The 13,175-nt window shown below is 37.3% G+C and overlaps 2 protein-coding genes across 3 annotated transcripts; both read right to left on the reverse strand.

Annotated features, from left to right (window-relative positions):
• On the reverse strand, positions 915-3,743 carry LOC107648054. The gene has a single exon (XM_021118938.1). It carries the CDS (start codon positions 2,175-2,177, stop codon positions 1,356-1,358), a length of 822 nt encoding a protein of 273 aa, XP_020974597.1. The 5' UTR covers positions 2,178-3,743; the 3' UTR covers positions 915-1,355.
• Positions 5,023-12,556, reverse strand: LOC107627216 (probable cadmium/zinc-transporting ATPase HMA1, chloroplastic). Of its 2 annotated transcripts, XM_016330071.2 has the most exons (10): positions 12,302-12,556; positions 11,178-11,373; positions 9,668-9,780; positions 8,187-8,428; positions 7,740-7,845; positions 6,880-7,044; positions 6,506-6,722; positions 5,879-6,066; positions 5,705-5,791; positions 5,023-5,451 (listed from the first exon to the last, which is right to left on the reverse strand). In XM_016330071.2, the coding sequence occupies exons 3-10, from the start codon at positions 9,743-9,745 to the stop codon at positions 5,272-5,274; spliced, it is 1,263 nt and encodes a 420-aa protein (XP_016185557.1). In that variant the 5' UTR covers positions 9,746-9,780; positions 11,178-11,373; positions 12,302-12,556; the 3' UTR covers positions 5,023-5,271. The 2 variants fall into 2 exon arrangements, with proteins under 2 accessions (XP_016185557.1, XP_020974579.1); XM_021118920.1 differs by lacking the exons at positions 9,668-9,780; positions 11,178-11,373; positions 12,302-12,556 and adding an exon at positions 8,812-9,504.

Below are 13,175 nucleotides of genomic sequence, written 5' to 3' on the forward strand. Positions count from 1 at the left end.
AATCTCAACATTTTTGCTCATGAAACTCGAAATCAAGGGCTGGAATTTCGAACAGTAAAACGTGGCTTACCTCAAGATTGATTGTATGGGTTTTGTAGAGCTCTCCGCGGTGAACGCGTGGCCGCAAACGGAGCGGCAATCGGAGCTCTAGATCAAAAGTTATGGTGGTTTGAAGATCAAGTGATAGAAGGAAGTTGAGAGAGTGTTCTTCCCCCTTCCATCTCAATTTTCAGCGTGTTTTGGTGTTGTGTGAGGAGAGAGAGTGCTGAAAACTAGGGTTTTGGTTTAGTTATGTTGGGCCAAGGGCCCACTTTGGGTCCGGTTGGTCCGGTTTGGCCCGTTCGGTCCAATCTTGGTCCGATTTCTATAAAATTGGTACCGAAATTCTCGTCTCAATTTCCTCTATCACATTTAGCCATAAAAATAACATTTTTGGCTTTCTAGAATAAATTCTCATTTATGGGTTAATTAGCCGTTAATTAACCGGGTCTTACACACTTCTTGGACGATCACTACATTATCTTGTATGAGTCTTCCCCCCACAAAGGCGCTTTGAGTTGGTGACACTATATCCTCCAATAGCCCTTTCAATCTCAACACTATAACCCTTGTTATAATCTTGTAGATAAAGTTACAACAACTGATTGGTCTTAACTGATTAAGTTCTTCTGGATTCTTGACTTTTGGAATTAGAACAACTGTGGTTTCACTAATTTCTTCTGGCAAACTCCCATTTCGAAAGAATTCTTTAACAACTGCACATACCTCCTTCTTAATTATCTCCCAATGTTTTTGGTAGAATAACCCATTTAGACCATCTGGCCCTGGAGCTTTGAGGCCGCCCATGCTGAAAACTGTTTTTCTAATCTCCTCTTCAGTGACTTCTGAGATCAGCCCCCTGTTCATCTCTTCTGTGACTCTCGCTTGAATTTTATTTAGAGTTGCTGCCAAGTTTCTGTTTCTGTTAGAAGTGAATAACGCTTCAAATTGTTCCTCTATGTGTTTCATGATTTCTTTCCTATCTTCCATCCATGATCCGTCTTCATTCTTCAGTTTGTCAATTCTGTTCCTCTCTCTTCTTTGAATGGTTGTGGCATGAAAGAAAGTTGTATTCTTGTCTCCCAATTTCAACCATTTCAACCTGGCTCTTTGTCCCCAATATTTCTCTTCCTGCTTCCATAGAACTGCTATATTCTCCTTTATTAATTGTATCATCTCCTGCTTTTCTTGTGTTAAGTTCGAATCTTGTAGCTTCTTCAATTCATCCTTCAATTTGTGGATTTCTTTATCTGCACGTTTAAAAGTCTTCTTACTCCACTTCTTAAGTTCCTCTTTGCAATTTTCCATTTTTCTTGTTATTCTTTCCAATCGCATCCATGAATATTCCCTTTATCCCACCCCTTCCTTACTACATTCTCACACTCATCATGATCGACCCAAAATGCCTCGAATTTAAAACTCTTCTCCCTTCTTTGAATTTGATTGATGTTTAAAACTATCGGACAATGATCAGAACTTATTGCTGGTAGAGCTGTGAGTGACGCATGCTGGTACAAAGCTCTCCATTCCCAATTGGCTAACGCCCTGTCTATTTTCTCCCTAGTGATGAATCCATTCCTCGGATTACTAAACCACGTAAATCTTCCACCTTTTAGGTCTAAATCCATAAGACAATTCATATCCACAAACTGTCTAAACTCTCTTACCTGGCTTTGTGGCTTTGGATGTAGACCAATTTTCTCCTCTTGACTCAAGATGTCATTAAAGTCTCCTATGAATAACTGCGGCTCTCCCTCATTACAATTGTTTTCTGTAATTGCTCTCCATTGCTCCTTTCTTCTTCCAAAGCGTGGGTTTCCATAGATAAAATTACATGTCCATATCTTCCCTTTCCTATCGTCAATCCGAGCTTTTATATGATTATCACACCAAAAATAAATATCAATATTATATATTTCATTCCACAAAAGGCATAGCCCTCCGGACAGTCCCCGGGGTTCTATGTGAAATACATTCTCAAAATGCAACCTTCTTTTCAACTTCTTAATAGTTCCTTCTCTAGCTCTAGTTTCTATTAGAAATACTATTGCAGGCTTTATTTGTTTGCACATGCTGTGCAGTTCAGAAACTGTCGCGGGGGCCGCAACCCCGCGGCAGTTCCAACTTATCACACTCATGGTTGAGTTGGGGGCATGTGTAGGCCCGCCTCCTCAGCCATTGAGTTTCCCAAGTTGTCTCCTCTGATCTGTGCTTCATCCTCATTGGCCATCCCTTCCATGAGGCCTCCGACCACCTTGTTCTTCTTGCTAGCTCTCCACACCCGCGCAGCTTCCTCTTCTTCGTCCAGGCAATTTCCTATCTGTCCCTGCTGGTCATCTCCTCTTCTTCTTTTGAGTTTCAGCTTTTCCTCCATTCTTCGAGCAAGTTCTATTTCATATTCCTTGGCCACTACAATTGCTTTGTTATTCTCCTGCTCTAGTTCTTCTTCTTCTTCTGCCAGTTCAACATAGTAGAACCCTCCATCGCTTTCTGTGACTAGCTGCTTGTTATTCTGTTCTGGCTTTTCCCCCTTATTCTGATCTTGGCTTATTGTCCCATCAACTTCCATATTTTTTCTATTTTGGGCCTCCTCTTCCACTCCCTCTTCTATATTTCTCTTCCTTCCTTCTTCAACCATCTTCTTGTTGAATTCCTTCAGTAGTTGTCCAATAGTGGGGTTCTTTCCTTTTTTAGTTGGCCCACTATTAATTTGCTGGCTATCCCTATTGGGCCTTTGGTTGATGAAAGCCCATGCCATCTTTTTTGTGCTGTCTATTCTTCTCCTGCTTGGCCCACCTTTCTCTATATACCTCCTAAAAATCTTGTTGCTATCTTTCCCATTCTCCCCATCCTTTCCTAATTCCCTGACATCATTCACGTTTTCCATTGCTACTGATTCACTCATTTGTTGCTTTTCTAGAATGTCCTTTTTCTTTTTCCCTTTTTCCTGGTTTGCTGTCCCATCACCTAGGTTCAATATATTATTATCATCATCACCGTTCATTTCTTCATCATCAGTCCCTTCATCCTGTTCTTGAGCTTCCTGTGTTGCCACTTGTCTCCCTCCCATTTGCTCTTGTGGATTTGCCAATCTGCCCCAAGATTTTGCAAAGGCACTGGCTTGAGAACTTCTTATACTCCCTTGATTTGACCCTTCTTCCTCCCTTTGTGATTGTCTTTTCAGCCATTCTCTCCCTTGCAAGCTTCTCTCACGCGCCTCCCATAACTCCTCCACCCAGTTGTTATGTTCTTCCTTTCTCCTCCTAATTCCTGCCTTTCTTGCCTCATTCTCTATTGATCTCAGTCCCGGAGTTGTAAGTTCTGGTCCATATCTAGGAATTGTTGGGTTTACTAATGACATAGCCAACTCTTCAATACATGCTTTTTTGTCATGCCCAATTTTTCCACATTTGTAACAGTAATCATACAATTTTTCATATTTGAATTCAGCCCATGAATGACTTCCATCATCTCTTTTGAGCCAAAATCCTGTTTTCAGAGGTGTTTGAACATTTATCTCTACCCTGACCCTCAAGAAGGATCTGAGCATGTTCCCTTCAACAAATGGATTCTCAACACTTATAACTCTCCCTACTATTGCTCCTATTTTTTCAGCATTCTTTATATTAATTTTATCATAAGGTAGCCCATGTATTTGAATCCAAATAGGAAGCTGATTGTTATTTACCTCTTCGATGGACAGGTTTGGGCTCCACCACTGCAAGCTCAACATATGTCCTTCTATTCTCCATGGTCCTCCATCATACGCTCTTCTTGCTTCCTCCTCGTTTTTGAAGTTTAAGATGAAGGAGTTTGGTCCTGCATTGGTGATCACTAGTCCCTGTGGATCTCCCCACATGTTGAGGATCGTCTTACGCACTGTGACTGTATTTAGCACCTTTCCTGTTAATACTCTTCCGACTAGTTTCTGGTCTGGGTTGCCTCCTTGTTGAGCTGGGGACTCCTCCAAGTCTAGAACGTCTCCGTCCATACTTGCACTTCCGATACCTTCCATGCCTTGCCTTGTTTATTTGTGTTCCTTGTGTTGTTGCTTCTTCGTTATCTGCTTTATGATTTTCTTGTTTTTTATAACTGCACTGGATTTGTGAAGTTGGTTAACTAATGGCTCCGCTTATCGAAGCAGAACAGCTCCACTGTTGGAGAGATTAAAACATGAGATACAAGGAGAGGACGAGGAGGTAGAAGAAGATACTGGAGGAATTGGCTGCGGTAAAACAGGCAGGGGCTCCTGGGCGTTGTGAATCGAACCTTCTGGGTAATGGTGGACATCGACAGAGACAACCCAACTGTTGGGGCAGTAACTAGATAGGTTACACTGGAGGCTCCATAAAATTTAGTCTCCGAGCCATCCACTAGGCGCCACCACCGCACAGAATTCTGGTTCCCACGCCGGTGCTGCGAAGAAGAAGATGTTTTTGAACATGTAAAATTTAGCCGCTTCTCTAGTGTAACAGATGGGTAGATTAAGTGGGTACCGGGTCATTTTGGGGGCAAGGGTTCTTTGTTTTTGGCCTGGGCTGATCTGATGGCCCAGGTCTCTGTCCAAAAAAAAAAGTCGTGGCTAACTAATTGGGTTGGTCAAGTAGTAATTCATTAATCCTTTTAAAGAAATGTTAGGAATTTAAATTGTCTTGTACATTGTACATGCAATACCAACTAATTGGAGTTCAGATCCTTATTGTAAAAAATGCTTCACGTTCTTTTATTTTTATTTTGGAAAAGTCAAATATTAGGCCTTTTGGGGGCCTGTAGCTGATCAACTCTTGTAAACCTTACCTAGGGCAGTTTATCAAGGTTCTTTACGCAGTCATGTTCTTCCTTACATCGTTCTTTTTTATTCTTATTTTGGAAGAGGTTCTGGGCAGATGTGAGAATACACACCCTCTCAAATGTAGTTGGAAGCTATAACTGATTGAAAAGGGCAAAATATTTGACCAATTCTAAATCAATTCAACTAGGTACTAACAGTAAAAATCAACCTCAGGACTTAGCGTGCTGTATTTTGGCGTCAATATTTATTCACATTAGTAATTCATTAATTCTCTGATTGACTTCGAGAATTGTTCATGCATAGTCTACCTTAATATACCATTTTCCTTATTCCATTAGAAAGGGGGAAACGAGGGCTCAAGAAAGGAAAACTAACGGCAAATAATGAAATGGGGATATTGACGTTTGTCAATAAACACAATACATTCAAATAAAACCACGTTATAAACTCGCCGTTGTAATGTTGCTTGAGCCCTTAATATTTGTCCCAAGAGAAAGAAGCCTAGATTTAACCTCGCCAATCAAATGTAACAAATCCTGCTTCCATGACCAAGATGGTTCGTTTAAGGCACGAATAGAATTGAGACAAACAAGCAGGGTTCCACCTTCATGTAAAAGAACCTGCATGCATGTAAGAGATTTCACTAAAGAGCAAACCATAGGAAAAGGTAAAGTACGAGAGGTCACTGGATTTTAAAGTTCTAGGCAACAGATAGGGGCATCATTTCACAATCATCTAAATAAGCTTATTCAACGATTTCATAGTGGCAAGATAAACAGATGTTTTCCAGAAGGATCAAATTCATCTTTGCTCGTTGACAATAGACATCTGACAAATAGGAATATAATCCAGCATAAAATTGAATTTTCATACCGTTAACCACAATGGCAGAAATCCCAAAACTGATGGAAGAGAAGCCATGGTAATGCAGAACAATGCCAGAGCCACATTTTGTTTAATCTGCAGTGCATTTGAATATAAGCCAATAGCATCCAAAAGTGAAGAAATATTATCCGATAACAGCATATATGTAAAAATATTAAATACCAGTGTTGTTGTTTGGCGAGACTTGGCGATACAAAATGGCACTGCAGAAATATTTTCACGAAGCAATAACACATCAGCAACAGCTATAGCAGTTGCACTAGCACGATGAGCAAGCACAATCCCTACAGTTGCAGCAGCAAGTGCAGGGGCATCATTGATTCCTTCACCAACCATAATTAAGCCTCCTCCTGTCACAAAAGTTTTTGAAGAAATGGAATGAAAGAATGCATGTGAACAAGACACCATAGAATTTTGCAAAATTTGTGGAAAGCTGATTAAATTAGTCTCAAAATATGACAACTTCAGTTGTAAAACTGACTGGCACAGCTAAAAGAAGACAACATAGATGTGAATTCACGTAGAGATGGGCTTTTAATCTCTGCAAAATTTATTTGTTCAATTTAAGTTAGATACACCCAATTGGGTGCAAAAGAAACAATTATTACCTATTACCTAACTTCTTTATCAAAAACACCAGTATGTCACAACAAAAGTGAAATCAATAAACATGTATCTAGTACAGATATCAGCCCAAATCAAAGTCCAAAGAACAAGTGAAATATCATTGTTAACAAAGATTAAAGATACCAAATTTAAAAAAGAAAAAACTCTATTTACAGAACTTACCTGTATCTCTTGATGTGTCTTTTACATGACTCAGTTTATCTTCAGGTTTCAGGTTGCAATGAAACTCGCTGATGCCCACAGCAGTTGCAACCCTCCTTGCACTACACTCATGATCACCAGTTAACATTATCACCCGTAACATCGCTTCATTCTGCAATTCTTGAATAACATTAAAAACCCCAGGACGAGGCCTATCTTCTAGGTGAATAAGTGTCACCTGCAGCAAGTTTGGTTTGAACACTGATGAGAATCGGACATTGTAGCATATCATATCATTCATATAATGAACCTCAATGTGTTCTACACCTTCAAGGGGATGGGGGGAAATGGGTAAAAGGTATTTTCAAAGAAATAGCCCATGAAAAGTTCACCACCTTCTTATTAACCGAAAGAGCAGCATGAACAAATTCACTTCCATAGGAAGATGTATTAACAGCTTCCTTGATCTTTTCTGACTCCTCTTCAGAATGACAAAATGAAGTGATGAAATCTACAGACCCAAGTGATGCTTTCAATAGCTTAGCACTTCCAGTTCCTGACTATACAGCACAAGAAACAAATTAAGTCATTTTACTTATTATTCACACAAAATGAGGAAAAACAAATATTAGAGGTCAATTTTGTCACCTTATTTATCCAATCATAATATACTGTTATGGTGTTTTAGTTAGTTGTGAAATTTGTGCTAAAAATTATGCAAATAATCAATATTCCAATCATGCAAAGTTTAATTTATGTTCGGATATGTTAATTCACCCCTGACTTTTAATATAAACTATCTTGTTTGGATTATGTAATAAAAATCCTTTTTATGTATTAAATTAACAAAAGATACGAGTTAATTAGAATTGAAATTTTTATTTTATTTTATTTATCCAAGGGAAATTAGAAGAGCTATTGAATTGAAGTAAGAAAAAAGGCAACCTATTAATGCTTTTGAAATAACCTAAAAATCAAGTGTAAAGAAAAAACAGAAAGGAGGTCTGGGGGTTGTTTGAGATATTAAGCATCCCCAGACATGCACTTGCATTAGTGTGTGTGTGTGGAAAATAATTGCATTAAGAAATAAAATGATAAAAAAGGCACAAATATTTGTGATGTATACGGGATTAATTGGAATTCTAAATAAACTGTGTGCTTGGGATTCTGCAAATATGGTAGCATATATTGTGATCCTTTGCTTTGTCAACAAGAGTATAATTTGCCACGGGTTGTTTACACGAAAATATGGTACCTCAATGCTGTTAACAGTAGCAATAAGGCCCCTTCCAGGGAAGTACTCAAAACTTTCAACAGAAACAGATGGGAGGTCTTTGCCTTCGCTATGGTCAACAACAGCCCTGCAATATGTTTCACAGAAAGTATTTCATAAAGTTGAAAATTATCATGTTTGGTCTTTTGAATAGTTCATACAATGCACACAATAGACTGACGAATTATTATGCTAATCCAAACATAGAAAGTACAAGGAAACCAACTAAGTGGTGAGTTAATGTATTTTTATATTATTATGTACGTCAAGTGTTTGTATCGATGTCTGCTTTACACATAACAGACCCAAAGAAAAGGTATTATTCTTTTTCTTAGAGATAATAAAGGAATGACGTATAGATTTAATGAAAACCAAAACTATGGAGGAGGATCCAAAGATGATATGAATGGATTATGTTCCAGATGATACCTTCCAATGGGATGAGTAGTACCCTTTTCCATAGCTGCAGCAACAGCAAGAGCTTCTTTCTCACAGGTAGGGATGCAACAGGAAGAAATGTTTGACTCATTCTTTCTGACATTATGACCATAAATGGGCTCAATTGCCTTGAATAGAAGTCCTCCTGTGGTTAATGTTCCTGTTTTATCAAATGCAATAGTATGACAAGAAGCTAGAGCATCTAACACATGTCCACCTTTGAGTAATATCCCCTGCAAAATGAGGTAGCCATCACAACAATAATAAAATGAATATCTAGAGATTCAAATTTTTGAACAGTTTAATGACTTTCTTGGGCAATAAACATAAAAGGAGTAAACAGGGACATAAAACAATGTCATTGAAATGAACAAGGTTATGCAGTACACCATTCAGTTGAGGTAATTGTCACAACCTTAAATAAGAACAATCCAAAAGTAATCTATTGTAATAGTTTGAATAACTTCCAATTGATTCAGACCAACAGATATGAACCGTTTGAGACAGACTTAGAAATTACAATAATGTAATCGATGAGAACACAATTGTACAATTATCGAAACCACAAATAGGAGCCAGAAAATGAGGAAATGTGAATATGATGTATTATTCACACCTTTGAGATAAGATCAGTTTATGATCAACCAAGGAAGAAGAGAAAGAGAAGTCCTGAATGCTGAGCATTAGAGAGGCTTGTCTCTACCAAGAGTTGTAATTCTAGCCTAACTCACCCACCAAACTTTCTGTTACGACAATCACATTGCAGCACAAGTCATCACAGACAAACATCCATTTCTGTGTCTCCCACTCACAGCATTACATTTAGGGTCCATTGATTTAGGAGCTGTTCTTAACATATAATTATGCTATTCGGTGTTGCATATAGATGGACCCAACTAGGAACCTTTCATGACCCAATAAGAAATATCTGTAACATTTTAGTAGGCAATGCTTGTGTCCATGTTGGAAGCATCAAGCATGTTAATGGGTTAGTTTTTCTTCAAAAGGTAGTCGGATCAAGTTTCAAGTTCACATTTGCTGCTTAAAATTGTTATTGAGAGTGTGAGGCAATGAAGGTCAGAAAATTGTTTAGAGAAAGTCAAACACATAGAAGGCTTAAAAACATTATTCTACGCATGACTACAAATAAAAAAACATTTCCTCTTCAAATGGATGAATGGGAGTTAAATTCTAATTGCTCCATAACTTCTATTTAAGGACACTATTAATAGGGATATTATTGGTAAGGTTCAGAAAATCATAATTAAGCAAATGATATTACTATACAGTAGTTAATATGTGGGATTATTATGAACTAGCGGAATTAAAATAATGAAGGTGAGTTTAAAAATTCATGAAAGAAAAATGAACACAAAAATTAGATAACAGAATATTGACAGCGGTTAAAATATAAACCAACAATTTGGATCTGAAATAGTGAACAGATGTACCCATACGAAGCTAATTAATACCTTTCTTGCGCAGGAACTAATTGCTGTTGCATATGCTAATGGGGCCACAGCCAAAGCACATGGAGATGCTGCAACCATGAGCCCTAGGGCTCTGTAAACTGAACCTCTGCATGCTACATCAGACAGAGATAAATAAGCTGAAAGATAAGCCATATATACAACAACAAGAACAAAGCCTATCCTACTAGGTGCGGTGACAAGCCACTAGATAAGCCCATGCTGCGAACTATAACTATCTTATGTTATAAACTCCAACAACAGCTAACTTTCCGTGAGCGATGGTTATTAGAATTTACGACTCTTTTTGTCTCAAAATTCTACAGTTCCGTAAACCCTATGTCAAAACATTTATCTAAGCAAATAATATTTTATATCACAAGGCTCTCACAAGTCACAATGACACATTACATCACCTTGCTATCATTGAATTCGTTAAAACAAAATATCCCTCTCGTCACTACTTATATGTTAAGTTTAACATTGGAGAATAATTATGTTAGACTTTTGGTGTGTGGTTTAATGATGACGTTCCAGGAAAGAGATATAGGGTTATGGGGGTCCAGTGATATTGAATAGGTGCTAGCAGGGGTTTTTCTTTGATGTTATGGCTGATCATATGTCATATTTTTGGCTGATGTTGGCCTTTTCAACTTTCTCCATCCTTGTCTTTTGCATGTTGATACCTTTTCTATAATTACCAAAAAAATGCCCGTGGGAGAAGCTCATCCAAATGGGAAGATAGTGAGAAAATTTCCTTGGTTAAGTGCTTAGATACAAGTTGTGATCACTCTAATTGGCTGGGAGGTGTATTGTCATCCTAAAAAGGAAGGTGGCTCAGAAATTTCAGTTCTAAAAATATCGCCTTTAAGCTGAATGGCAATGGTGAGAATTGTATTTTTATGCATTAGGTTATCAGAAGCAAGTATGACCAGGACACAAATAGATGGGATGTATAAAGCTTCACAGACTAATCATTTAACGCCCAAGAAATTCATTTCCTATGGTTAGTCATCCTTGACCTTGCTTCCTTGACCTTGAAGGCAGGTAACGGCTCATTAAAACTATAGGGAGGAATAATGGATTCAAGACTCCTCTTTTGGTCTAGCCTTTTCTCAAATCTTTTGCTTATCCTCTCTTAATAATGGCTCTATCAATTTCATCTACTATGATATCTATCTATCATATTTATTAAAATATTTTATTTTTACAAATAAAACTGGAAGGCAGGTTTAAAACTATAGGGAGGAATAATGGATTCAAGACTCCTCTTTTGGTCTAGCCTTTTCTCAAATCTTTTGCTTATCCTCTCTTAATAATGGCTCTATCAATTTCATCTACTATGATATCTATCTATCATATCTATCATATTTATTAAAATAAAGTATTGAACAAAAAGTTGCAATTCGTGAAGTTATTATTTTGTGAACCTAAAAATAAAAATAAAAGTTTAAAGTAAATCTCGATTCTCGATTCGAAATTGGAATTTAGAATAAATGAATTAAGAACTTACCTGGTGTGCTAATGAAAGGCCACTTAAATAAAATTGGCCCAATAACGGCAATTGCAACTGATAATACCACAACTACTTTGCTGTAACGTTCACCAAATTCATCCAACCATCTTTGAAGTTTTGGTTTATTCAACTGTGCTTCTTCAGTCAATTGCACAATTCGGTTTAGGGTTGATTCGTTCCATGTCTTTGTTACCTGTGATCAATTTTGTATTTTGTGGTAAGCTCCCAACAAAAGCACATTTTTAAAAAGCATAGACAGGAGGTAACAATTCAGAAACATGCTGAATCTTGCTTAAATTGTGATTACTAACAAGCTAACACTTGCAAACTAACTTCACAATGTCTTAACAGTTGAATTCATGGATAAGATTAGATGAACTAGATTGATCACGCTATCCTTAAGCTCAATCATGTCAAACTCAACACTAGATCACCAAAATATCCATTGTACTACTAATAATAAAGGAATCAAGTTCCACGTTCAACATATTGCAATCCTTAATAACTGCCTGACAAACCTCCACCACTAACTCCTCTAGTCCCTAGTGCCACCTGGCTACTTCATAACTAGCGGTCTACCAGAACATTACAGTTAGCTTCTCAAGATGAACTATAAAGATTATTTTCTATTAAGAAAAAGTAAACAAACATTATAACTTGTAAGAAAACTAAAATATTTTCTTTTCACTGAAAGAAAAGACTAAGATATTTACAACCACAGCCACCTTCTTGTTACCGCAGATTCCCACCCATTAATTCATTAATCTACCAGTTTGACCTTCTTGTCACACCTTTGATATCCATCATGATCATTCCCAGTCACCCACCAAAAGTACCATCACCCAGCCCAAGCTACTGCTACAGCCACTAACTTGTATATATTAAAAAAAGGCAGCCCGGTGCACAAGCATCACAGGATCCGAGGAACAGTAACACCCAAACAGTGTAATTAGGCAGGTTAACTGATAATTGAATCAGAAGCTGATTCGACAACTTGAATCAGTGACATTGAAGTTACATGGAGACAACTCAACAGTTGTTCCAAGGCTTCCCTTCACTACCTTGTATATATATATAAACCTACTGAAATATGCAACATTATCATAAAAAATTGAACATACCTTTACAATTATCCTCCCATCTAAGTTCCTTGCACCACCAGGTATCCTGTCTCCAATTTTGGCCTCCAATGGTTTGATTTCCCCTGTCAAGTGCTCGATGGTAATTGTAGCATTGCCTTGGAAAACTTCACAATCTACAGGCACAGACTAATCACAATACCATCCCCATTATACTTCAATAGTCTGATGTATAAGACTTGAGACTCCAAATTGTGCATGAATGAGTCTGTATCATGCATGAAAAATGTTCTCCTTGATGTTTGTATGAAAATACTAATGGACTAACAGCGGGACCGGAAATGTTCTCTATAAAAGAAAAACAGAGAAGAGCGAGACAAGAAATTGCAAAGGACTAACAGAATTACTGTTCTCTATGAGTAAATTTTGAAAAAGACCCTTCCAAAATAAAATATATATGGATAATCTACTGTATTTTTCATATAATAATAATATGTGTGATATTTAAATAAAAAATAAAAATAAAAACCTTCATAATCATCCACATGCTGTTTGAATGATAGTAATGTCCTTAGACTAACTATTAAGGCCATTAAAGCCATTCATCCTACCCAAAATTATTTATGCCTCTTAATTTGAAGAACAGTAAAACACACACTTATAGGTACACTTGTTACTGTAGAGAAAGATAAGCTGAAGGCAATTAAGTTTTAACTCCGTTCACTCTTTAATTCTTCTATCTTTGGATATCAACTGTATTGTTACATTATTAATTCAGTTTGGGCTTATTAAGTAAAAAACCAAACACACCAGGTTTCACTATATATTAAAATCCCAGAAATTCTTAAGAACTCCAGCCGTTGGTTGCAGGTATAATTATATTTTCCAATTCAAACTTCAAAATTAATGCAAGGCA

The sequence above is a fragment of the Arachis ipaensis genome, chromosome B01 (assembly GCF_000816755.2).
Source record: "Arachis ipaensis cultivar K30076 chromosome B01, Araip1.1, whole genome shotgun sequence".
Taxonomy (NCBI): Eukaryota; Viridiplantae; Streptophyta; class Magnoliopsida; order Fabales; family Fabaceae; genus Arachis; species Arachis ipaensis.

What these genes read in the sequence shown, in the direction of transcription:
- LOC107648054 (XM_021118938.1), bottom strand. Translation starts at nt 2,177, where the DNA reads ATGAGTGTGATAAGTTGGAACTGCCGCGGGGTTGCGGCCCCCGCGACA.
- LOC107627216 (XM_016330071.2), bottom strand. Translation starts at nt 9,745, where the DNA reads ATGGTTGCAGCATCTCCATGTGCTTTGGCTGTGGCCCCATTAGCATAT. An exon ending in ACTACTCATCCCATTGGAAG is followed by an intron (nt 7,846 to 8,186) that starts GTATCATCTGGA and finishes AACATATTGCAG; the next exon opens with GGCTGTTGTTGACCATAGCG. An exon ending in CTCGCCAAACAACAACACTG is followed by an intron (nt 5,792 to 5,878) that starts GTATTTAATATT and finishes AATGCACTGCAG; the next exon opens with ATTAAACAAAATGTGGCTCT.